At 36.0% G+C, this 26594-nt stretch overlaps 1 protein-coding gene across 4 annotated transcripts in view; it reads left to right on the top strand.

Annotated features, from left to right (window-relative positions):
• The window catches only part of ZNF280D (zinc finger protein 280D), a 44933-nt gene that overhangs the window by 11497 nt on the left and 6842 nt on the right, over nt 1–26594 (top strand). For 2 of the 4 annotated variants that reach the window (XM_057372104.1, XM_057372103.1), the window contains 12 exons: nt 3686–3803; nt 9578–9687; nt 11266–11495; nt 13767–13924; nt 14398–14498; nt 14593–14739; nt 15309–15443; nt 16941–17185; nt 18411–18551; nt 20185–20247; nt 20832–20950; nt 21124–21160. In XM_057372104.1, coding sequence (XP_057228087.1) covers nt 3686–3803; nt 9578–9687; nt 11266–11495; nt 13767–13924; nt 14398–14498; nt 14593–14739; nt 15309–15443; nt 16941–17185; nt 18411–18551; nt 20185–20247; nt 20832–20950; nt 21124–21160 — 1604 coding nt within the window. Of the gene's footprint in view, nt 1–3685; nt 3804–9577; nt 9688–11265; nt 11496–13766; nt 13925–14397; nt 14499–14592; nt 14740–15308; nt 15444–16940; nt 17186–18410; nt 18552–20184; nt 20248–20831; nt 20951–21123; nt 21161–23237; nt 23336–26594 lie in introns of all 4 variants that reach the window. The other 2 variants (XM_057372106.1, XM_057372105.1) reach the window with 2 other exon arrangements.

Below are 26594 nucleotides of genomic sequence, written 5' to 3'. Positions count from 1 at the left end.
TTTTTTTTTTTTTTTTTTCCTTGCTTGAGACATGGTGAATCTCTCATCTCTTCAGCTTAACTTTTCTAGATTCAGAACTGTATTTTCAGTTTCAGCTTTGCCTAGAATTTGTTTTCTTGTTTTTATTGTTCTTACCACTTGATTATGTTACACTTTTTATGAAGGAATAAGCTTGTTTGATGTGTGTTTCTTTTGGAGAGGTGTGAGAACTTAGCTTCTTGGGCAAAGTTCTGTGATTTTTAGTCACTCCTGCCACATTATATGATTTGCTGTTCTTAGTGTCCAGTGTATGCTACCTGTACTTTGGCTCATGTCCTTGGTTTGAATTAGCTTCATTCAAGAGCTCCTTAGGGTTTTTTGGATTCCTCCTCCCTTCCCCATCTAGTGTTTATTTCACTTGGGGCTGCTGTTTTATAGTGATGATTTTCTGCCTTGGGCTTTCTATGACATTCTTGTTCACATGTGTTCTGTTTCTTCTGATTCTTCCTAAATGGCAAAGGCTTCAAATAAGTTTTTCTGGGAAGTGTTTGACATTTGAATTTTCAGCTTCCAGGTGTTGAAACTTACCTTTGAAAAATATCATGTTGTGAAGATCACTATGAGGTATGACTAGACACTGACAGCACCCCTTTTTAACTGAACATCCTTCAAAGTTCCTTTGCATTCTAAATGCAGGCATTATTTTTTAATCTCAGGATGCCAAAAGAATTTTTTTTTCTGTGGAAACTGGCTGCTTTTGGTTGCCTACTGGGTTTAAACACCTACCTCCTCAATTTTTCAACAGATCTATAATTTGCCTCTTATCAATGTTTGGTATTCCAGTTTTATCATTGAAATACCCCTTTCCAATCACAAGCTCTTGATTCGCTGACTTCCTAAGTAAGTCAATCTATTTTTTGTGTTGTTACTGTACTGTATGCAATGTGCTAACTGCTGTGCAGTTTCAGAAATTCAGAGTTGATTTTTCCTTCAGTCATACAGTTTACTGCAATTCTAGTTTAGTCAAAACTACTGTTGCATTTCAAAGCATAGGACTATCCTCTTCTTTGAGAAAAGTTTGTCCTCAGCAGTGAAGATGTTCTGTAATTCAGTGCTCCACCAAATCACAGCCAATTCTTTTCCCTTACTTAACAGGCACTTGCTTCACTCCGTGTGATTGAGGTCCCAGTTGTTCCTAGGCAATTCTGGGAGAGCAGAGGTCCAGTACTATGCATTGTCATTTTTCAGGGTGGTTTTGGTTACCAATTACCATGTGAGTTTTCACCGTTAGAAAATCTAGGATGCAGAGTATGAGCCCAATATTTACACTCGTCCCTTAGAAAGCTAAGAGTAGTGGTGTATTACTTCCCTTCAATTGAGCCCTAGGAAATTAACTTACAAAGATGTAGGGTTTTGCCTTTCTGCATGTGAGAACACCTGTACATGTTAGTTTATTTATTTTTTCATAAATGTGGTAAAGCTGCCTTGTTTTGTTATTTTTTTTTAAACATTGTTTGGTTTTCTAAAGCATTGGACATTATTGAAGGGGTTGTATATAAAATGGCAAAGCCAAATTTAATTAAAATAATAGCTGTCAACAGAAAAGGACTTTTKGAAAATTAGGGGATGGATTTTTCAGTGTGTGTAGTTTTATGTTTTGGTTTTTTTTTTGCTTGCTGGATATATTTACTATATACTGGGGAGATGTACCCATGCCATCAAAATACCCAGACTGCAGTCTTGATGAAAATTAAAATGGTAGCAAGGCATAAACCCAAAGAAATTACAGATTAGTAAGAGATGTAGAGTCTCTATGTAGGTGTTGTATTTGTCACATTTCAAATATAAATGATGTGTGTAGGGCTCTGCACTCAGGTTTGTGCCCTGAGCATTAGCTGTGCTTGAGGTGTGGCCTGCAAGCTGAGCTGCTTTGCTTGTCCTTTCACTGCCTCTTCCTGAAACTATTGGGACTACAGTAACACCTGCTCTGTTGTGACTGCAGCTCACATAGATGCTAGTGGTAGCAAATACAGCACAGAAATTTAGTAGCTATTTCTGCAGCTACTCCTGAACATCTGTCTTTATTTGGTTAGAGTGGATTAGGTCACTCACCAGAAGAATGTCACTTTATTATCATTAAGGTCCAAAGGGTCTTCATTTAAGGAGATGTGCCATTAAGAGGCAGGATGGAGAGCAGTGTCTTCCTTTTTGTTCAGATCTTTTCTGGTATTTAGGAGTCCTCAACCAGATTATCATACCTGCTTATGTACTTGTGCTCCTTTAGATTTCATTCCATAAAGTCTGGTTAATGTGGTGGTAGTTAAAAAGGGTAACTTCCACAGGAATGTTTTCAAATGAGTAGCACAATTGTGAATGGGAAGCAGTTTGAGATTGATCTCTCCAGCAAAATGTATGTGGCCTTTATGTCATGGACACACTGATGACAAAGTCTCTGTATGTGCATTGAATGATTCTTTTCATTTGTTTATTYATTCTAGGAAAATAGCACTGCTTTTGTCAATTTTTTTTGTTGCACAGTACAACTTGATGAAATGTAGCCATTTGAAGTATTTCAGAGTTGAAATTGCCAATATTTTTCCATTTCTACCTTAGTGTTAAAATTAAACCTAACTCTATTCTGTTTTTTCTTARCTGCTTATTGCAATTCCTGAAAATATTTCATTTTTCAGATTGTGCTAGGATGAATAGCCTATTAAAATGTGACCAGTATTGATGAATCTTGGAAAATGTTTTTCCTACCTCACCCTCTAACTTAGAACATTTGTAAAGAGACCTAAATTTCATGTTTCTTTGTCCTCCAAATGAAACCTGTTGAGTGATCAGTGGAACTGTTTAGTTTTAACAGTTCTCAGTCTTGGAGACAAGAAATGTGGATTATTTAATTTTTTAGGTTGTATGTACTAAAGGGCAAACCTTTTTAACTGAAGGATAAAAGAATACCTGTACTTGGAGATGCACAAAACTTAATTTAACAAGGTGCTGGGAAACATGAACCAACTTTTAGGTTAGCTGGGCTTTGAAAAGAGAGATTGATTACATTATTTTCAGAAATCCTTACAAAATTTCATTTTAAAAAAAGCATTAATGATATCAGGAATGAGTACCCTTGCAGTCAAGATGCTGTTGATACCTTTTGCTTTCCTTAAAGCTTGAGCACTTACTAGAATTGATCTTAATATCATCTTGCTTTGAGAAGCTTCTGCTTGCTGCAAGTTTGTGCTATTTTTCAGTTCTGGTTTTTGGTCTTTTAAAATGCAGCTAGATGTTATGCAACAGTAACAGACAAATGCCTGAGTTTAGGTTGAAGGAAGAAAGTGTTTGGTTTTTGTGAAAATCAGTCAAGTAGCATTTAAAACATCAGACTTTTTGAACAAAAACACCTACAATTAGCAATTCAAGCAGATTAATAGCATTTCATTAAATGGACTTTCCCAGGTCTTAGGATTGTTTTTACTGTTATGAATACACAGCTATAAAAAATTAACAAACACTGATGAGACTGCAACCKTATTAAAATGTCAGGAGAAACTATTTTGGGGAAATTGTAAAGAGCTTGATTTTCAGCTGAGTACTTCTGAGTACTTTTAAGCAATCATATGTTTTTAAAATAAACCCTTTGAAGCCTGAAAGTAAAAAAAAATATTAAACCTCAAATTTCTCTTCCCTCTTGAAAATATCTTATTAGGATTATATTATGGATTCTCCACCAGATGCACCAGATAATACATCTGGTATACTGTTTGGTGTGAGACAGAACTTGGGAGTTCCACAGTACCAGACTGGGCCGGCAGTGAATGTAACAGGTGGGTATAACTGTAGTAGTTGATAAGAGAAAGAAATAACCTAATGTCATTTAACTGTAGTGCAGATTTTTGGATTATAACTTTAAATAGGATTTATAGAATATAGTAAGCTTCTTCTTTTATTCCTCCCATACATAACACTGTATAATGTTTAATGAAATAAATTTTGGAATCTTGTGTTGTCAGACTTTGCTTTTCAGTGCATTGGACTGGCTATAAAACAAACTGGTGTCTTCTTATAATGCTCATTGTGGTGAGAAAAAGCATTGTCAGATCACTGTATCTTTATGGGCAGGTAAAGGTTTATTTTCAATATATTCATCACTCTTTGGCCAGTGGGAATAGGAAGGACTTAGCAAGAGAAGGACTGTGAGCAGTACCTGGAGAACTGATTCTGCTGGATGGATTCCCTGTTACAATGATCTTGGTTTTCTGATTGCTGTATGGAGGAGTTGGAGTAGATGGGATCAAAAGGATCATTCTGAAAAGGAAAGGAAAGAAAGTATGTAATTTGACAAGAAATTTTATTTTCAACTGGCTAAACTCTGTTTCAGGAGTAAATATTTAGCCTACTTAAAAAGGAGCCAAAAAGTGCCTTTTTGTGTGTGTGTCTGTGTCACAGCAGATGAAGTAGATTGGATGCATGCAGTGTATTCAGTCTTAAGAAGGGTGTACTTGGGACTTCCTTCCTCCTTTTTGAAGGATTGTGCTCTTGTAATTACTGACCAGTATCCCATTATTCTGTCCATAAATTATGGGTGACAATCCCTTCCAATTCTTCCCTGAGGTAACAGGTTATATGGTGAATGGCCTGACTGGTCATGCTAAGAAAGTTACATAGCACAGGGGGATAACTGGTTTGCTCAGCTTCATGTGATGATTTTGCATTTTCAGTTTATGTATTCACTCCAGATATGTATCAATGAAGGTTTAGTAGTGTATTTTCTTGCATGTGTGCAACTATTCTGTTGGTGTCATTCTTGTTTTGGGTTAACTAGCTTTTTGTCAAGTAAAAAAATGGTTTGTTTTTTGAAAATGGTTCAGTATTCCAGCCCTTGTTCTCCAAAGAACAGGTATTAAAGTTTTAATTTTTTGTGAGCTTGTATTTTTTAACTTTGGAGACTTGATTGCTTACTTAAACATTACTTGAATTAGTCTCTCACTGAGAAAAAATTAAATGCTTAAATTCATTAAGAATTGCAATTCAAAGCATTTGCAATGTGCCATACTTAGTCTATTTACTTCTGTTAAGATGGCAATAGGATTAGTTAAAATAAACATTTTATTATTATGGTTTGAAATATGAATATTTTTATGACACAGAAGGCAAATTTGAGATAGATTTTACTTTGCAAGAAGAAAGTGTCTGTGTTTTGTGGTTTGGCTTGCTTGATGAGGCCAGGTAATGAGAGTATATTCATGTATGCCAGAGCCTCCTTGGCTGTGTTGGTGCTATGCTTCTCTAAGTCATATGCAGCACTGTGGGCACAAGACATTACGGAATATGGTATTTAAAAGTATAATCCTTTTGGGAATTGGCCTTTGATATTCTGCAGGACAATGTAATTTATGCACATGGATCATTAAAGAAGTTTTTTAGCTCAGTATAACATAAATATTTATTTCTGAGGTCTGAGCAGGGAAGTGACGGGTTACTAATGGACACTAACCAAGCATCTTGTTAGGCTCTACATAGGTGGTGGTGTTTGGGTAAAGAGCATTGGTAACTTTTACCTCCAGGATGGCAGTGGAGATGTATGTAAAATGTAGCTTTCTTTCTGAGAATCTTGTGAGAATGTTCTCCTACAAACTTCACCCACCTGGAGGAACAAGAAATCGCTGTAACTGAAAGATCTGTTGTGTGGAGTTGACTGCACATGGACTGCATCCATTAGTTCATAGCTCCAAATTAACAGTAGATGTTGACATGGGACACTGCACTAGAGGTCCAGAGCAATTTGGCTTTCATGTGCCTATTCTCTTACCACAGTACATTTGGTACTTTTATTCCAGGTTACTATTTCTGATGTCTTTTTCCATCATTTATAAAGTTACGCCCAACCATCACAGATGCAGAGAGCAATGGTGGTGTGTGTTTAGAAACCTATTGGCAAGGTGATACTGCCACCATTATACTTTGCTCCTTCTTTCTGTCATGGATATAATACACAGTTTCTTGTCAGAAGTTTGAGTAATTTTGTTTCAGAAGGTATCTCTACTTGTTGAGCTTCTTGTTACACCCTGAGAAATCGTTGGGTGGGAGATATACCAGAATGCCGGTACCTTTGATCATTGTGTCCAGAACTTGAAGCCTTTGACGTAGTTTATTATAGTCTTAAGAGTATTTGTAGTCTGTGATGGTGAGAGGTTTACAAGATGTGTGCTGGCACTTCAGACTTCTTGGTTTGTAGCTCTGTGTTTCAAGTCTGCTTGAGGACAGATCTCTGCATTGAGTTTACATTGTCAAGGCTAATCTTACAGTGACAGTGACATGGGTTTCTGACAAGCTGGAGCTAAGTGTATATGGGCATGTTAGTCAGCCACTGAACCTCCCAGTTTCAAAGTTGTTGGGGGATTTTTGGGGGGTTTTTTGGTGGTGGTTTTGGGGTCTTTTTTTGTTTATTTTTTAGTGATTTCCTTCAGAAGAAATACTGCAAACAATAAAGACACGTAACACCCTTTCAGAAGAGAGCAGATAGACGTGCTGTGCTTGCTCTTTAAAAGTTACAACATTAAAATTAATTAAAAGTTGCTCTTTTAATTTTGCATGCAGACTGAAGTTTACAGGGTTAAATAACAAACTAAAACACCATTAACACAGAGCCATAAAAGAAGGAGAGGTGTTTTTATCAGAAGGGCAGAGCTTGTTCCAAATAGTGGACATTGCAGAAGCCAGCTGTGTGGCTTAACTTTGTTACTGTGAATTCACCTTGTTCTCATATTAGAGTGGGTCAAGATGTGAAAAGTAGGTCAAATAAATTCAGGTGGGCATAATATGATTTACTGGGTTTTAGAGATGGGTTTGTATCTCTTTGCATTTACCCTTTCCTGCTTCACTGGCCTTGACCTTCAGTCTGAGTTGGATATTGTTTTCTTAACTTCGGTATGGCATATTAGTTTAGGAAAATSTTAACTGCTTTGTGTGGACTGTAAAGTGCAGGCATCACTGATGTGTTCTAATTACTATGGGGAAAAAATGAGGTCCGTTATCTTAAAGTGGTGTAGGTATAAAGGAGAGTGGTTTTGTATCTAAAYATGCTTCTTTTGAAGGCAACAGTGTAAGTCCAAAATGAGCCTAGTGAGCTCAGTGCTAGAGGCAACTCAGCTGTTTCACCTACAGGTAAATGTCTCACAGTAACACCATCACAAAATATATCTTCCAAAGGTGGGAAGATTGAATAGTGTAGCTGGCAGTCTAGGCCTCTGTGTCATAAACAAAGCTAACACATTTGCAGTGTTTCACTTGGTCAGCRTTTTTATTGCTCTTAAGGCAGTGTAAATAAGTAACTGTTCTTATGCCATAAAATAAAAATAGCTATTCTATGCAAGGATTTATATACCTTTACACATTAATTTACCTGCGGTTATTACCTATTCAATCTTTAGATCTTTATTGTTTAGTAGGTAAGTTTGAATTCTGTAAAGCAGTAATTAGTCATTTGAAGTGGGTTGATAAAAATAAATGCCCCGACCTCATTCCCTTAGTTCAGATTTTCTATGTCAAAGAAACAGGTGGGGGTTGAAACTTGAAAGCACAATCAGCCAGAAAATCTAGATTGAAAGAATTCTTGATTTCATTCTATGATGGCTGACTTTATGAACTAATTTGATCAGATGAAGGAAAAAAAAATCATTTTAACAATGCCGGGCAAGATAGTAAGTACTTAGGTTGTAGAATTTCCATCCTTTGATATATTCAGAAATTGACTGGACATGGCTCTGAGCATAAAATTGGACTTGCTTTGAGTGGGAAGTTGCACAAAACCACCTCCAAAGGTCCAACCTAAACTATTTTGTGATTATGTACTTTTGACTAAATATTGCCAAGTGTGTTTTAGAGTTTCCCCCTTTTTTGCAGCAGCAGTATTTCTGATACAGTTTGAAATAGTAGTGAGAGGGAGAGAAGATCTAATTCAAAGAGAGAATGTTCTTGGCAACATCTTTCCCTCCGTGCAAAAAGGAACATAGTGTAGCTGTTTCAGAGTATTAACAGTTAGGTGCATTTTTCTCTTGAGCCAAAAGGTGCTTTCTAGTGATTGCAATAGGCAAGGATTTATTCTTTGAGAACATGTCCAAGACACGCTCCCTCCTGTAATGTTTGTTTGGAATRATTTCAGATTTGAGGGTTTTTTGTGTGTCTTATTTAGAGCTCATTTGCTCTTTCCAGCAACCAGAAGGAAGTGGCTATAACATGAATATTGCAGCAAAAAAAAATTCCTCCACCCTGTTTTGGATRAAATAGATACTGTGCTGCAGCCTATAATAACCAAAAGATAACTGAAGGATCTTGCTAAAGTCAGTAAAAAAATAAGTGAATCATATTTWCTGAGAACCTTACTTTGCTGAGTTTGTCTCCAAGCTGTGCCATGCTGGCATAGCAATTTTTAATCTGTCACAAAATCTAGCGCTGAAGCACTGCAGAACATGAGATTTTGCTGCAGAACTGGTTTTCTTCAACTCCGTTTGCACTTAGCTGTGATGTGTCAAAATGTTTTACAGCTGTAATAGTGAAGGACTTGCAGCACTGTTTTGTGGTCCATCTTTTTCATGGCCATCCCCTCATGTGAAGGACTTTCTGCTTAATAATGATTCTTACGAAAGCTGTTATCTTATGGAAAATGACTGCCTTCCRTTGTAGTTTAGTGTTTATTTTTATTACATCTTTTCATAGCCCTGGCAGGGAACAGTTAACTCTACTGCTGAGGTGTTGTTTCCCATGTTTCTTTTCYAAACTGCTTGCTTAGTATGGAGTGCTCCAGATCTGTGACTGACTTGAGAATGCAAGAGAATTTCATCTGGAAAAGTAGCTCTTGCTCTATGTTTTTTGACAGTTTGGAGAAAACTAAAGCTTGGATTTATTCATTAAAGTTTAAACTAATGCAAAGCTTTAATACCTCTCTTTAGCTCAAAAGGTATTAATCATTTATGTTGATAAGTGAAGTGTTATTTCCTTTAATTACTGGGAGTAATTATTAATTTAGAGGATTTATTTTCTAGATTCTCTGACGACACCTTTGCTTAACAGAAATGWTTTTGAATAGGCCTAGATACCAACAACTCTCCAGAGAAAGTAGCCTCATCAGTAAGAACCAAAGGGCAAAATTCCTTTCTAAAACCAGWTATCAGAACCCTATTGTGGTGGTGATCAGGTCATGCTAGAAAACAGGCTTTATGTGTTCATTTGAAAATTAAAATTTGTAAAACAAAAACATCAAAAATCCATCCTATCCAGGATGCGGTGGGCTGGYGCACAGAAGGAATACTTTGTCCCTATCATGCTGCCTTCATGTCCTCACGTGTTTTTTCCATGTTTGTTGATAAGATTTTTTAAAACCTCTTATCAGTTTATATCAGACAGAACAAACACCAAGTCTGGGAAAAAGGAAGAGTAGTTAAAAGATGCTTGTAAAGCCTTGCTTATCRTTGCTACAGCTTCACTGATGGTAATAGTTTCCATTTGAAACAGCATGTTTTGTTAGAATGCTACTGCTACTACTACTAAATAGAGTATTTTGCTTGTGAATTCTGAGTCTTATATGTTTTAAATCTTACAGGAACAAATGCTGCATCCAGCACCATTAAAAATGGAGGACCTTTTCCACGAGCTTGTCCAAAGTGTAATATACATTTCAATCTTATGGATCCTCTAAAAAATCATATGAAGGTAAAATATTTTGGGGCTGGTAAGCATTGGAACAAAATTCTATGGGCTTCTCTTTGGTTATGCAAGGGTGCCATGTTTTGATATGAAGCTAGTTTGGCTTCTGTCTGCTATCAGCCAAAGCCAAATGCTCCAAGTCTTGCAGTCACAGAGAGCAAGACAGGAGTAGGGGAGCTTTTTGCCTCATTTTTCCAATGTGATGAAGGTAAGTGTTTATGATAAGAGGCAGCCAGGTGACCCACATCTATATAAGATCACAGATGACTCAAAGATGACTGTGTAAATTTAGCTTTTTATCTTGAAGTGTAACTTGGTATATCAAGATAAAAATACTTGATASCTAGTAGATGAAAAAGTTGTTATGCTGGGGAGAAGAACTTCATTTGTAGTTCATACTTWAACACCGTGATAAACAAAACTTTCAGAAATTGAGTATCACTTCATATGATTATGAAACTACTTATTACTGTTTCTGTAAACATTGTTTCCTGGAGAAGATGTACCATTTGGCAAAGAGCCTCACAATTTTCAGGCATATGGATTCCATTTCAGGAACAGAGAAATGGCTTTGCAGTCTATATACAATGTGAATATCCAAAACAAAAAGGAGCATCAACTACAGTGTAACAGAAATTTGTGAGGGTCTGAGTTACTGTTCTCACAGATGGTTCTGATTTACAGGGTTATGATACCCTAAACAGTAGCTGCTCTGAAACATAATTAGAGTGGRTAACAGTGCAGAAAAAGCCAATGTTTTTATCTTTTTCTAATCATTATTTGTACAGAATAGCTTTTGCACTGAGTACATCAACTGGAATGAAGGAACCATTGAAGAAGTGTGTTTACTTAGGATAGGGCATTACAATTCCACAGCAGGAAAGTTAGTCCTTACTAGTAGGCTTATAGAAAGTACTTCCGTGTGATAAGAACCATTATTCAGCAGGAGAAAAATTTGTCCTCTGAAATATTCTAATTTTGTTCACCATTGGAAACTTCATAGCATGTTCTTTATGAAGTACTTCATAATATGGCTGTTGGGCTAAGCATTCATTATGTAAACTTTGACATAAAGAAGCTCAAACAATGTCTATTRCGTGACTCAATACTGAATTTTTTAGTAATGCTGGAAAGAAATTTTGAAGGTTTCAACATATGTTCTCCCTTAATAAATAAAGGATCAAACTTTCCATTAATATCTCAATAAACTTAAGCTTGTCTGCAAAATACTTGCATAAAAACTGCTTTTCTCTTTCTTGTTATTAAATGTAAATGAAGTAGGAATTTTTTGCAAGAGTAAGGCAGCACTAGTATTGTTTTCTTGATCAGATTTATCTTTCATCAACCTGTGAGAATCTTCTTAAATTTTATAATATATAGTGTTTTATTGCTTGAACACTTCCTAAAGATCAGTCATTGCTCAAAATTGAGTATGACTAAGGTCAGTGTGTCAGAGAATTAAGCTTTGCATCTAACTGTAGTTAGTGCCTTCAGTTTTTAAAATGCTGTTCTCATTAATGCAGTTTGGTAAGAGAGACTGATACCTTTGTTTTTGTCTCATCTCTTCTCCCTGTTTGCATCCAGTATTGTTGTCCAGATATGGTAAATAACTTTTTCCCAGGAATGATCAAAACAGAGTGTTTAAGCACGACMAGTAAGACCATTGAATCTGAGAAAGGAAAACTGATTATGTTAGTTAACGACTTTTATTACGGGAAGGATGAAGGTGATGTCCAGCAGGTACAACAGGAGCAGAAGACTCACACGACATTTAAATGCATCAGTTGTCTCAAAGTTCTTAAAAATAACATAAGGTATTTGAACTTACTTCCTTAATTATTTGTTAATCACTTGCAGCCATGGTCTTATGTTAAAATTCTGTTTTTTCTGGAGTATAGTTCCTTTGGTACTGAAAACTGATAATATTGGGTGATCAAACAAAAGTTGAATTAGTTTTTACTTTGCGTGTATGGCCAAAACTTGAAACCTTTTACAGATTYGAGTATGAATTTTAGTGGTGTCTAACATATATAGACTTTTGATAAGAGCACTTTGTAGGACTTTGAGGTTAGAAAGGGCAACACAAAGTATTTTAGAATTTGCCATCTGGATTGATGGCAATATTGGTAGATGCAAGTGTTAATTCCCTTTAGGGATGCACAATGACTAATAGTCTGTAGTTCACTTATGTAACATCTGTTATTTTGTGGGGATAATTTTACTTCCAAATGCTGATAAAACCTCAGTAAGCTGTTTTAGTAGGTAGACAAGTTTGTGTCATCGTTCCTTTGGAAGTTAAGGTCACTGAACTTTTTTACATGGGCTCTTCAAGGGAAGCTGAAATAGCAGAATGTAGAATTGAAAAATGGACTATTGTTTCAAAGGGCACAGTCTGCAAGTTAAAATGAACAGGTTGATGCTAACATTAGACACATATTATTGAAAAAAACAAGTTTTCTGTAATTAAAACARTGACATGTGCTATTAATCATTAAGTGGGCACTATTTTCTACTCAGCATTATATTGCAAGCAATTGGTGCTATGGTGCCTATGCGTTCCACAGCAAGTCATTAAAGATGTACAATCCCTTTTTTAAAAAAAAATTCTATAGGGCTGACTTTAGCTACATTAATTTTGGTTGGAACTTCATAGCTTTATTCCATAGTTCTGTAACTGAAGAGTTCTTCTACGGTGTATTCTGCACCTTCATTACAGTGGACAAAATAAATGCATAATACCATCCTACTTCATCCTACTTACTTTTTGAAGTAAGTGTTTGTCTTGGTTTGAAAGACAGGTGTTTACCAGTGAAGGCAGGGACCCCCCTTGGAGTGGTGGATATGACCCCCCCCTTCCCTCCGAACTATTACAGCTTTAAAAATCACGGGCTTTCAGGCAAGAATATGGGTGAAAGGGAAAAACAATGTATAACAAGGTGAAACAATAACAACAACGATAGCAACAACCAACCCGGTCCCAAACCCAGTGACAGCCTTACAGAGGCACACCCCTCCCCTTTGGTGCAGTTACGGTCCCAGTCAGGSAGGGGCGCTGTTGGCTCCCCGGTGGGGAGTAATAGCGTCCCTTCTTTCTGCTGAGGAACCTCGATAGACTCAGTTGGCTTTTTCTGGTTTTCTAGTTTCTTTTTTTTGAGCAACTGCACGATATTAGAAGCTTGAGCTCAAGAGACTATTCTCCTTGCTCATTTGTCTTTTCCAGTTCCAAGGTCTGCATTCCTTTTGTGRGTGTGACTTACATTTAATAATTCCTGTGACTGTATTGAAATGAAGTGCATTCGAAACAGGAATTTTGGGAGTTGAGCAGCAGTGGTTTGCAGCTAGCCTGCCCTTGTGCTGCTCCACTAGTAACAGTGACCTGCTGACGTTGTCATGGGTGCCTGGGCTTCTCAGCCAGAATGGGTTCCTTCTACAGACATGGACAGATTAATGAGGAAAAGCTGGTAATTTAAAGTATTAACATACCAGTTTCTCCCACCCTTTGATGTTGGCTGCACAGTGGCATTCTTTGATAACTCTCCATAATTCAATGTCAGGGCTAAATGCTTTAGACAAAGAATGCTCCTGGAACCCTGACAGTTTTGAATGGACATGGTTTCACATAAAGCTGTCATGTCCAAATTGCAGATATGTTCTTACTACGTTAAAGTTTTCAGCAGAGCTAAAGTTACACGGTTCAGAAGGTGGCTTTGAGATTTCTYATGGTGAATGAAGTGTGAATAGCTAGCTGATGTGTTCTTTTTGTCTTTGCTCATTTCCCTTTATTTCAAAGCAAGATTTTTTTTAAGCAAACATTAGAAATGTAATGATAGTCTTAGAACATGTTTTAGATATTCTGTGTGTTCCTTAAAGTCAAGATTTCTAGTCAGCTTTGTAGAATTTGTTGCCTGTTTTTAACAAACACCTTTTACTTAAGGTTTTTTTTTTCTAATTGAGAAGTCCTTACTGAGTAAGTAAGTAAAAGTAAAGTTTTTAAAGTATCCTGTACATCTTGCATGTGATATATCATGTATAATGTATAAAATGCTAAGATGTAGGGTTTTGCATCTGTTTACTATAATTGAAAGGTTTATGAACCACATGAAACATCACTTGGAGCTTGAGAAGCAAAGCAATGAAAGTTGGGAAAGCCACACCACCTGCCAGCACTGTTACCGCCAGTTCCCCACCCCGTTCCAGCTGCAGTGCCACATTGAGAGCACGCACACGCTTTACGAGTCGTCCAGTGAGTTCCATCATATCACACTCAATTCTGTTCTAAGCCAAAATTTTTAGAAATTTTCCAACTTTTATTTCCTGGTTTGTAATTTTAGAATAAAGSTATTGTACTTAAAGAACAATAATCTTTATTTTGAATAATGATTAATCTTTATATTTAATAAAGAAACAGCACTCTTTTTTTTTAAAGAGCAATATATGCAAAAAAGTATTTTAAAAGTGTTTTTGGTTTTGACCTTGGGGGTKTTGTTTGTTTGTTTTTTATTTAATTGAAAGCTTTACTTTAAGATCTCATGGATAAGGCCCTCASCTTCCTGGCTTTCTGAAATGTACAACGCATTTCTTCTAAATAGCAGAATAATCATTAGATTGCTTTGCCTTTAGTGATATATGCAGTTGACAAATGCATATGTATTATAATTTATCTGTGTATGACCCCTATCAAATTTTTACTTTTTTCTTGTTTCTCACTTTTTCTAGCGATTTGTAAAATCTGTGAATTATCATTTGACACAGAGCAAGTTCTTTTGCAACATATGAAGGACAATCATAAGCCAGGTGAAATGCCATATGTTTGCCAGGTATCTCAGAGTGAMTTTTGTATTTAGATTACCCCACTACCCTGTCTTCACTATCAATAAACTTGTAATAAAAAAGTCAAACTTTCTATTTTAGGTGTGCAACTACAGATCCTCAGCTTTTTCAGATGTAGAAACACATTTTAGAACAGTTCATGAAAACACAAAACATTTACTATGCCCATTTTGCCTCAAAGTAATTAAAATTGGAGCACCATATATGCATCATTACATGAGGCATCAGGTAAGCAAATACTTTCAATCATTAATGCCAGAGAAATTCTAAACACTTGTAAGAAATCTGCTGAAAAAAGAAACACATCTGATTCATATGATTGTTACTCAATAAAAATAGTTAAAAAGAATGCAGAATAAGAAAAGTCTTTCAGGGAATTGTTAGACTTTGCCTTATTTTTGTGTGTTGGCAGCTCCCTATTTAAAATAATCTCTGAATATCCTTGAAAGACTCCTGCTATTTGCTTACTTCATCAAATTGTAGTGATACAATTCTGCTTTTCTTGAGGTTACTAGCAAACCTGCCACTAGTTGAATAAAGAAAAAGATAATAAAGTGCCGTGTCTTGTAACTGGTAATCTGATTCCTCCTCTTCTTAGTAATTGTACTGCCATGCATTTTCAAATATTTAAATATGCKTTCTAATGCTTACTCAGTGTCTTATCTTTGTGCAGTGTTAGGAGTTTGTTGTATTGATACTTAAGAAACTGGATGAGCATTGCTTGAGACAATCTAGGGCTAGAGTTTTGTTTGTCATGCCATCCATGCTTACCATAGATTTTATTTTATCTTTAAAAGAAAAAGGGAATATACCGTTGCACTAAATGCAGACTGCAATTTTTAACATGCAAAGAAAAAATGGATCACAAGACTCARCATCACCGAACATTTAGGAAACCCAAGCAGTTAGAAGGCTTGCCTCCTGGAACAAAGGTGAGTGAGGTGCAGAAAAAGTTTAGGGGATAAAGCAAAAAAATGTCTTGCTAGAGAAAAGAGTGRAATAGAAAGAAGTGCTTTTCTCCTTTCTTTTCCAAAACAAAGTGTTTGGGGTTGTACTACTTTGTGTGTGTTGTATTTTGGTTTTTTCTTCTTTGCCTCTAAAATGAAAACTCCAGAAAATGCTCCTGTTTCAAGARCTACCAGGCACAATYRATGGTTWCTTCCTGGTGATGCATGGTTTYGCTTTCTGTCTCATTGTTCCATTCMCCTRCAWACATCCAGCAGTCCATTCAGAGCTGCTGCTTTSTTGAGCTGATGGTTAATTTGTTCTCTCCCGTTAATGTTTTCTTGTGCTGGGAGCTGCTTCTGCATCATTTCTTATGAAAGATTTTCAATCTGTGGAAGGTGGTGGCAAAAAGCCATACAAAATGCAAGACCTGCTTCTGCATAAAATATATATGCTTAAAACTGAGTTCACCAGGTCTTCTTTAGGGTCAGCATTTGGAGGTGTGTGGGGAGAACTTGGGTCCTCTCAGAACATTTATGCTGTCTTTAGTCATTCTTCCGTTTCCCAAGAAGGAACTATTTAGACTGGGATTTTCTTGTAGATTTTGCGACTTTTCCATCAGTTTTTTTTAGTGGAGTGTTAAAATATATGTCCTTTCAGTTGCAAGGAAGAAGAAAAGTTAACCTTTTGATCAGCTTTTCACAGTTCATTTCCTGTAGACTCAGGAAGAGAAAATGACTGCAGCTGCTGTTGATTGTCCTGCTTGGCAGAAGGAATGTAATGAACTGATTCTTTAGTCTGTGATAATACCTTATTTTTTTTAAGATTTCAGGGTCTTCATGGCCTAAAAAAACCCTTAGATTATGTTAAAATTCTGGTTTTAGTGGACCTTGACAGGATGTAGATGATTATACTGAAGAACCTGGAACCATGTTTAGAAGACAAGGTGCTTCTAAATTAGGAGTGTGGGTRAGAAGTACAAAACCACATTTGAGARCATGACAGGAGAGTTCGAGAATACCAGATGAGAGGTCAGCARTCAGAATTAGTCCTTGGAGTTCTAGGATGAGGAGGAAAAGTATCTGAAGGGAGTAGAATGGCTAATCAGATGGGRACAAGAYGTAGGGATTSTWCATCAAATCTAGGTGGTTTGATACYCTTCTTAGTAGGGCTGATTTGCTACATTTTTTTTCTTTTAAGAAAGCAGSATATAGCCAGTTGCASCTCTGAAAAGAAAGCAACGTATTATGTCATGACGAACTATTTCGACTAAAGCAAGCTTTTCGAGTATCCARTAGGCAATTAAAGGTTAACCCTAGTCCAACAGAATTTTCAGTGTTCTGTATTCTTCAAAGTAGTCTTTAGTTTGAGTTTGTTATGCTGTGATTTGTTTTGTAAAGTGGCTTAAACTTTGAGACAAATGGAAGTGGGAACTTGGAGAGCTTAAATGTAAACAGAATTTTTTTTTCATTTCATACTTGTAGGTGACTATTCGAGCATCTTTGAGTTCTCATCAGTCAGGATCATCAGCTACATCTTCTGTTAGTACAAGCAGTTCCACATTTCAGTTATCTCCTAAAGCTAAAAATACAACCACTAAAAATCATAACAAATCTAATTCAAATAAGTCAAGAGGAAAATCAAARCAATCTACAGCAAAAAAACAAAATRTGTGGACCAACAGCAGAAAAAAAAAAGAACCTACAAATCTAGCATTTCATAATCTAAGGTAAAATACTAGCATTGAAATTGTCTTTAGGTACACTTTGAATGCAAAAAACGAATAATGCAATTGTCTTTTGGTTAACTTTAATACYGTAATACAGATCTGACACCTTAGGTTTGCTGGAAAGCAGGTGCATAAGCTTTCCACATACTGGTACTGTGGTTATAATTCTAAATTTTCATTCACCAGTTTTGGTGGTGGCAGACTACTTTATGATGGAAGAACAAGTGTTATGGATACTTCTCTGTGCCACATTTAGAATATTTTTTTTTGCATAGAGCCACAGACTTGAAATGCTGACTCATTTGTGAGGTTTATGTTTTAAACTTACCCATGGTGGTACATTGTAATATATAAAGTTAAAATATATTTTAACATAAATCCCCAGAGAACAGCCATCTGCCTGGGTGTTCTCTGGAGGTTTTCCTATGGAGAGAAAATATTTTCCCCTTTCCCTTTTTTGGTTGTTTTTTKGKTTTTTTTTTCGTTTAACCCGTTAGTTAATAGATTCTAAAACCTGCCTGTCCTAGGAGATACCTCATATTGGGAAGCTAATAAARTATCAAAAAAAGTAAAAAAATCTATTGGAGAATCGGTCCTTATCTTTACAATTTATTGGGRTTTGCTATCCTTACGTTACTATTTTTGTGAGTGTTTTATGAGCTAGAGTGTCATTTCATTGGTTGAGTTAGCATTTTTCTTTGTCAAAGATAGTAGATGATACCCTTCCAGCTTCTAACTTTTATCAGTGTGTAACTGTGGGAAATACCCAAAAACAGCCACCAAAACTGGGGACAAGCAGAATTACGTTCTTGCTTTGTAGATATCTCAAAGCTTGTGGGTAATATCAGATTAACAGAAAAGCCAAAGGCTGCTTCTGTGCATTGTCATAGATGGAAACAACTATTGGAAATACTTCTGAAGTGCATGACATAAGAGCAGCAGCTGAAGTTGGAGGTTCTCATCCRCTGCATTATCTTGTTTCCAGGAGTGGCCAATAATGGATGCTTACATTAACTTTCACTTTTTTATTAGCATCATAATGAAATTTTGTTTGAAGTAAAAGCARATTTTTGTTCATGCATGCTAGTGTAACTTAGAAGTACATGGCTGATGCATTTTCCCCTAGTATAGGCAAGCTTGCTACTTACTTAAGGCAAAAAGTTTGAAATACTTACCTCTTCTGAAAGTGTTGCTATTTACTGATAACTTTTGATGTTACTGTTAGGCATCGTGGTGGAACTCACAAATGCATTGAGTGTTTCTCGGAAATAAAAGATTTTGCGAGTCATTTTCCAGCTTATGTCCACTGTAGTCTATGCAGATACAACACCAGCTGTAGCAAAGCCTATGTGAATCACATGATGAGGTAAGAATGCTTTACAATTTTTACTTGCTTAGCGAATACTTCCTAAGTTCATGTAAAGATGTTTGTTAGGTGAGTTTTGAACTGGGTCCTCAGACTGGCAGGGAAATGTGTAAGGTTGGTTGTTTTGCTTTGTGATGAAGGCTTGGAACCCAAGTTTGTATTTTGCCTTAAAAATTCAGTGGTTCAGGCAGTATTATACCTTTGTCTCAGAGTTTCTATGGGATCTTCCATAATCACCACAGCCTGACTTGGCAAATAATGACTAATTATTGCATGTTCTCTGGGTTTCAGATTGAATGCCTCATCTGATTTTACAAGTCCTGAATGCATACAGGCCACAGCTATTGCTAGTGAAATCTGTGCTCAGATGTGTAGGATGTCTTAAATAGCAAACTCAAGTAGATACTTTTTCTTAGACTACTTTTGGTCATCCATAGAAGTAACATTCAGTTTGTCCCTGGTTGTGGGGCAGCGTAGGATATTAGTGATGACAGCTGTAAAAAAGCCTGTTAAGGAAACAAATGCATTATTTTTCAGAGCCATAGAATTGTACCATGTAATAATTAGATACAGATCACAGCAGTGACAGTAAAACAAAATTTTAAAAATCTGTTCATTAATCATGTGCCCGAACAAGCAAACTGTGTTGTGGAAAAACACTGTAGTTTTCTTTCTGAATTCATGTACACAGAAAATGCCATCGCATTTTCAAATGCTGGAGTTCTCGAATCTGTGGCCTAAGTCTTTAGATATATTYTATATATATTGATCTATTAATACAATTGTTATGCTCATGGAAGTTCTAGGCTGAAATAGTTTACATGCTTTTATGTGTATAATCTATTGTTKGCATGCTTGAAAAAAAAAATCTTTAAGAAATTCCTTATTCCAGTTGTACAAGAAAAAATTTATTCTGGAAGGGGAAAGAGGAATCTAATGTAAATGGTTCCTATTGTTGCCAGTGGTCTGGATGGTAGGTGAGATTCATCCATGCAGTAAAATAGCCAATCTTTTCATCCTTTGTCCTCTTGATGCATTAATGCATCTCCTCTGATCCTTAGCAGCGCCTATCGTCACCTCTTTGGGTGAGCCTAAGGAAAAATTGTTGGTGAGGAGGAAGATTGTAAAAGGKAGGGTGTTTATGGAGTAGTCGCCCCTCTATTCAACTGCACGYTATTCCATGGCACATACTTGACCTGCATAAGAGAGAATTTACAGGTTATCTGAAAATGTCATTTCTCATTGAAAGCCATCTCTTTAGGAAGCACAAGTTCAGCAAAGTTTTACCTCTTTTGTGGTGCACTCCAAAGCTACAGCCATGGTTCTTCAAAAGCTAAACTGCCAATGGAAGCAATATGAGTATATTCTTGAAGAACTGTGCCAATGAAGTTAAGATTTTCACCAATCAAACTCATTATTTACAAGGGAGACAATGTTTTAAACTAGAGCTGAGATTCACAAGTTCATGAATTTTAAGCAATTGAATGCTTAAGAATAATGCAATTCAGTTAGTTAGGCTTCTAGATGTATGTCTTGTTAAAAGCAAATTGCAGTACCATGAATAGTGTAGGGATTATTTGGAGTAATGTATTCAAGAAAACCAGTCTAAGTGGTAATGTTTTCATATATTTAGTTTTCACAGTGCTCGTCCAAGTAAAAGGTTTTGGATCTTTAAGAAGCATTCACAAGGCCTACGGTAATTTAGCTTTTTTCAGTTACAGATTATTATGTTTTTATTTTCTGATGTTGAACTGATAACTTAGTTGAGATTATAACCTCTTGAATTTCCACAGTTCAGAGCAGAGAAATAAAACCATTAGTTTTTCCAATAGCAGTGTTCTGTGGAACACTGGTAGTCAATGACAAATTTATTTGACAATATTTGTGAACGTAATTCTGAGCAGTTTTTAATTTATTTATTAATTTTTTAAATTATTATTATTATTTGATTRTTCATAAGATGCRTAATGGGGAGGGGGTCAGGGAAAAAAAAAACCAACCATCCAAACAGAGAAAGTCATGCTCTACAGATAAATTTCTGTCTAAAGTCATGTTCTTTGTACTATATCCAGCATGGAGATGCCCTGGTCATTGATGGGAATTTCCTGATACTAGTTGCAGTAGAAAAAGTAAGATTATGTTTTTGTGAATCATCTCATCTGAAGTTTAATTGGTACATTTTTTTAAATAGTCTGTAGTCTGTCCAGTTGCTGTAAGTTAAGAAGAAYGTTTCCATCACCGTGTTGTATTTACACTTCCTTTTTACTTTTTATTTTCTAGAGGTGTGACTGTCGTGTGTCTTAACTGTGATTTCCTGGCTGATGTTTCTAGTTTGGATAGCATGGCCACACATCTGAGTGAGAACAACACTCATACGTGTCAAGTTATTGTAGAGAAAGGTGAGTACATGTAGTGTGTTTTTTAGACAATGTAGAAATATTAACATGTGGATTTCTCTTTTGTTATTATAGTCCTATATTGAGTTGCATTATTTCTGTACTTACATTTCACAGTGAGTATCTCTGTATTTCCACATTTTGTTTTTAATTAAATCCTTTGGTTTTATTTACAGTTTCTGCAGATACCCCTACTGCTGCACAAGTGTCTCAGTAAGTTTTATTTTACTGCTTAATTTTTTTTTCTATTAATTTAATGATAAACAAAATTTTTGAATTTTGGTTTCTTTTGAATTTCATAGAATTTAGAATGTATGGATGAACACAAGCCCTTAGTGTACTAGTGCTTTTTCATTTTACCATGTTCACAATAACAAAAATGAAGAGATAAAACGATTACTTATTGCAGCTAAAACAAAATCAGGCTTTTGTTTCGTTTGGAGAGACATAAATAATTGTTACACTGTTGGAACTTCTCAATTCTGACCTGTCTACACACAGTGAGACTGTTACTTCTACTTAATACTAGTTTTGTCAAATTAGTGGTTTATGTTCTTTATGGAATATGAATGCAAAAAGGAATTCTCTTTACTGAAAAAGACAAATTCAGTCTTAATATTTCAAAATATTTAGGAATTATTTTCACAATAATGTTCTTTAAATGACAAAGGTATACTGTTTTGTAATAGCATTTTTATTCTGACTTTCAAAAAAGAATTAGTATGTATTATTCAGGGTTTTTTAAGGATCTGAAAAAGAACCTTCAGTATTGTGGAGATTGTGTTGCAGATTGGTTAGATTGGTTTTTTTTAGACTTTAGAAGAATCAGACATTCCAAGCCTTCCCTGATTATCCTGGAACAGTTTCTGAGGCTTTACAGTGTAGTTTATGAACCTGTTTATGCCTTAATTCAAGGTTTAGAGTTGTGTCAGTTAAGTCAAACATTTGCRTTTTCTTCAAACCATTTCAGAAGACAAAATCAAAAATGTCAATTAGACTGCAAAGAAACATATTTTAAAAGATAGAAGAAAATGGTTTAACCCTGATTGAGTCCACGTAGCCTTTAGAAGGATTCTAAAAGGAATTTAGTCTCACGCACGGTGAGAACTCTTCCAACAGAGCGATAAGTTCTTAGGCCCCTGAGCATAAATCAGCTTTTCCTGAGTATTGGAAATATCCCAAATATATTATTTAATATTTATGATATTTGTTTTTTCTCTTATTTTCCATGAACTGGCTAGTAAGACGGTGTCCTCTAGTAGTTCAGCTTTCAGTGMAACTGAAACAATGAGAGAATAAAGTGTTGAGCTATGATACTGGTGGGAAACTGTAGCTTTTTTATTTGTAGCTGATACTAGGTGTTGTGTATTAGWCCTTGCTGAACTGTACAGAAGGAAAGGTTATAGGTGTGTTGGATGGTGGCTGAAGATGTACAGCAGTGGCAGGCTGTTGTCAGTACTGCAAAAGGATCTTACTGGTACAACATGAAGTGATATAAAATCTGTGATGGTGCTTTTTGAAATTGTCAGGCTCATGCACTTCATTAATATCAGTAAATCTTGTCCTGTTCCGTACATTATTCTCTGATACTTTGGTCAAGAATATATCATTGCTATATGGAAAAGTATGAGTAGACCTGTATGGAAGATTCTTTAATTCATAATTTGTTGTAGAGTACAAACCCAAATGTTCATCTTTTGCGGGATGGTTCTTAATGGTACTCTTTGGTTGCTTTGGAAGAAGAGGAACTTGCAGACAATATTCATAACTTTTGCTGTATAGTTTCCCAATGATCTCTTAATGTTTCTTCCAATTCTTTGACCTGTAATTGAATGACTTGTTTATGGGGCTCTTCAGAATCGCTTCATCATTGGAAACAGTGACTCCCAATTACAATCTTGAGCACTTTTGGATCTTYCCTTACGTCTCTCAGATGGTATCTTTTGGTGTCTTTTATTACATATTGGATTGTCTTTATGTGTTGTAAAACTCATCTTTATTGCTAATGATCAGAAATGTTCCATGAACTCTGTGTACTCTTACAGAGCCTGTCTTTGGACCAGACTCCTGCCATTAGTAATACAGATAACCTAGCTGGGGATGTTCCAGCAGAATTGTTTTTTAAAATTTTACTCTACATAAAAGTCTCCTTGTTTATTTGATGACCCACCTTGTGCTGAGGGAGTAAGATTTAATAACTGTGCGAGTACTCTTCTAATGCTCAACTCTCTGCTTTGCGCAACCATTAACATATTTTTGAATGAACTGACAGCAGACATTTTTGTTGCAGGGCAGTTGAAAGTGAGCAGGTATCCTATACTGCCTTGGCTCACTGATACATCATTGTGGACCAGAAAATTGAACCCAGTCCAGCTTGGGATAATTTTGGTATGTAAGCAAACAAGGATCTGACCAGACCTTTTTCTTTTTCTTCATGCACTGAAGCTGTGGTATTCTCTTCTTGCACCTTTTAGGCAGCAGGTCTGGTCTTTTCTCCCAATATTGTAGTCAAAGGCCCTTTTTGATAATGTTCTCTGCTTTGCAGCATTGATTTGGAGCTTTTTGCCTCTCCATTGAAGAGAGGCTTACCAGGAGTTTCACTTATGTGATGCAGTGTTTCTTTGCTGCTCATGTGCAGTGTTTCTTTCCTTTTCCAATCTATCAATATCTTTCCCAGCTAGAGTAGTGTGTAAATGGTGATTTTTATGGGTTGACATCAAAGCCTATTTTGTTCTGAACTCGATCCCACCTTCTGAAACTAAAAAGCTTTGTGATTCTTTTTGGGTGTTCACTAAAGCATACAAGTCCTGATCTGYTTAATAAGTAAGTTGCATTTTTTTTCTAATGTGTAGTGGCAAAATATGCTTTGAATGACTCCTGTCACATGTAACTAGATAAACTGAATCTTGGCCCAAGGAATTTATTAGCTGTTTGGCTCTCTGGTGGCTAAGCTGCTTTTTGCTCCAAAATACTATGAGAGAAAGAAAGCATGCAATGGAAGCACATATATTTATTGAGCCTTGATTCTGAGGGTGGAGCAGCTACAGTTCCAGTTCATTCACACCTTGTTCTTTTGGTATCATCTCTCATCTTCAAGGATGTTCTAATCAAGCTGCTGAGACATCTGCTGCTTTTGATTTTAGTGCTTCTGACTTCATCTTCAGTTCTAGATCGTCTGTGGCAAGTTTATCCATCAGGAGGTTGTCTAGATATGTGATGAGCTTTCCTTTTGCCATGATGAACATCTAATGTTCCTCCAAACTCAACCTCCTGTTTACAGTGGATATATCTTGGTTGAGTCTCTCATTTACTGGCCTGCAAGCAGCATAAGAGATAAAACTTATCTCACTCAAGGATCAGTCACTGATACTACTTCCTAGTTATAAGAAGTCATTTTTTGGTGAATGCAAGTTGTTCTTGATTTGCAGCAATTTGTTTTTCTGAGTAATCAAATTCTCTGAGATTAATTCATTTTCACCAGTATTTCTGTCCTCTTGACTTTTAGTAATCAGTCACAGGTCTGGTGATAGTGAGCTTCTGCAACCATTGTAGTATTGCTAATAATGGCAAGGATCYCATCATTCTTTGTCTCTTCTGCATATTTTGTGATTGAGCATCTGCACACTTACTCAGTATTCTAAAGTCTTCTTTTTGCTACTTTTTTCCTTCTGACAGAAGCTGTGTTCYATCTTGAATGCTGCTGTTCATCTTCAAGCATCATTTACCTACTACAGGTTTTTCTTGCAGGACTTGGTTCTGTTTTGACACAGCAGCATTCAGAAAAGCACAGTGGGTTTGTGTTTTCATTGTGAACATGCTGTTCATTTCAGAGGAAGTTGAGTCTGTATTTCACTTTCGTTCAGGTTTCTGACAACAAGAATGGAAKGTGATTGCAGGTTTCTGTGGCCTTCAGAAATATTCTCTGAGAATTTCCCAGAAAKTACACTAGATAGGCACTTGGATTTGAAGTTACATCAATTATATGTCTTTTGAATGCTTATTTGAAATATTAGCCTTTGGTTCTTTTGCAGCTTTGCTACAGCAATTTAAGTTTCAGCCTTGCATTCAAAGCACMGGCTACTTACAGATTTGAGAGATTGGTGGAAATGGTTCATGTTGAATTAATTGGCCTTGTGACATCTTGTTTCCATTTGTGTGAAGATCTCGGAAAAGTCATGGGGAAAACTCATAACATAAACCCGCTTCTAAATCATGCAAATAAACCTGCCTGACTTAGTATTAAATCTCTCATGATCCCAACACTTTACATGAATAATGCAACACATTGGACCATATCTGCAAGGGCAGAGCATGAATATGCATGATATAACCAGTTTAACTATGGTCAAAAAATTAAGATTTGAATTGTATGTACTTTAACCTATCTCTCTTTTGTTATTTTTAGGACTTGAGTAGTTTTATTTGGACATTGACCCTACAATTATGTCTTACCATTGTTTTGAAAATGTTAAAGTCAATATTTGTTTCTGTTATTCTGCTAAATGTAACTCTACAGCACTAAAAGTTATATCTGTCAAAATAGGGAATTTCTTTAAGAAGGTGGGATTCATTTAAAAAAGGAGACACCTAAAAATCCACAATCCAATGAACTTTGCATTCTTTTAGTTATAAATAGATTTTTATTTACTAATGCTGGGTATGATTCGGTTGAGTGTCTGGAAAATACCTTGAGACACTTAAAGTTGATTTCTAGAAATTCTTGAAGCTACAGTCATCCCAGAAAAGGTTACTTTTGGTTAGGTGTGGACAAAAAGTAAATGTTTGGCAAAAGATTCCACCTGAATTTGTTCTGCTTACCCAGTGAGCTTTTGGTTGTAAGAAAACATGAGAGATTGCTGGGAAGACAGTGGCTTGTTATTTGAACTCTGTGTKTATGTGCAAATACATGCAATTTTATTATGTTAGAGCAGGGCACACAATGAAACTGAATTTCAGAAATGAGAATATTCCTATTTGTCCTTATCGGGAGTTTAGAGTCTAACTTTATTACTGACTCCAGATCTCTTCCATTAGTCCTGGGTGCCTCTTCACCTAGCCACTTAAGTTTCAGATCAAACTGAATTTAGACTTCAAGGTGTCTAAATTAATGTTCTTACTTGACTTTTACTCTGGTTTTATGGCTGATCTATTCTCAAGATGAAATTTTGGGTTCAGTTGCTACATTTTGGGGGCAACTTTTTTAAGGGGTTGTCAATTAAGGGGCATTTTTTTCATTGTTCTTAACTAGAAGCCCATTAGAGTGAACAATCTCYGAAGAGTTCTAGAGTGGTTTCAGAATTACTCAAAATTGTTGGATCAATAGGCTGTACTTRCTGGAGGTGGTCAGATTATTTTCATCATGTTCCTTCCAGAAGCAGTGTGACTTCACAGATAYAAGAAAGAATTGGCCTTTGTCAGTGTTTGAAACCTATGGGATTTAAGACTTCTTGTATCATAAAAGGGTTGGGAACATCACAAGGTGATGATTTTCTAAGGTTTGGAACATCACAAGGTGATAATTTTCTAAGGTTTAGTGTCTATTCATGCCACTTCTGCCTATTACAAATTAGAAGGAGCTGCTTTCTAAAACAGTTTATAAACAAAATTAAGAGTTRAGAGTATACATCATAAATTCAAGGTAAACCAT

Source organism: Malurus melanocephalus, unplaced genomic scaffold (assembly GCF_030028575.1).
Source record: "Malurus melanocephalus ecotype Western Australia unplaced genomic scaffold, MMel_1.1 scaffold_163, whole genome shotgun sequence".
Lineage (NCBI taxonomy): Eukaryota > Metazoa > Chordata > Aves > Passeriformes > Maluridae > Malurus > Malurus melanocephalus.
The sequence above is the reverse complement of the archived record's forward strand: the minus strand, read 5'-3'. Positions and strand labels throughout refer to the sequence as shown.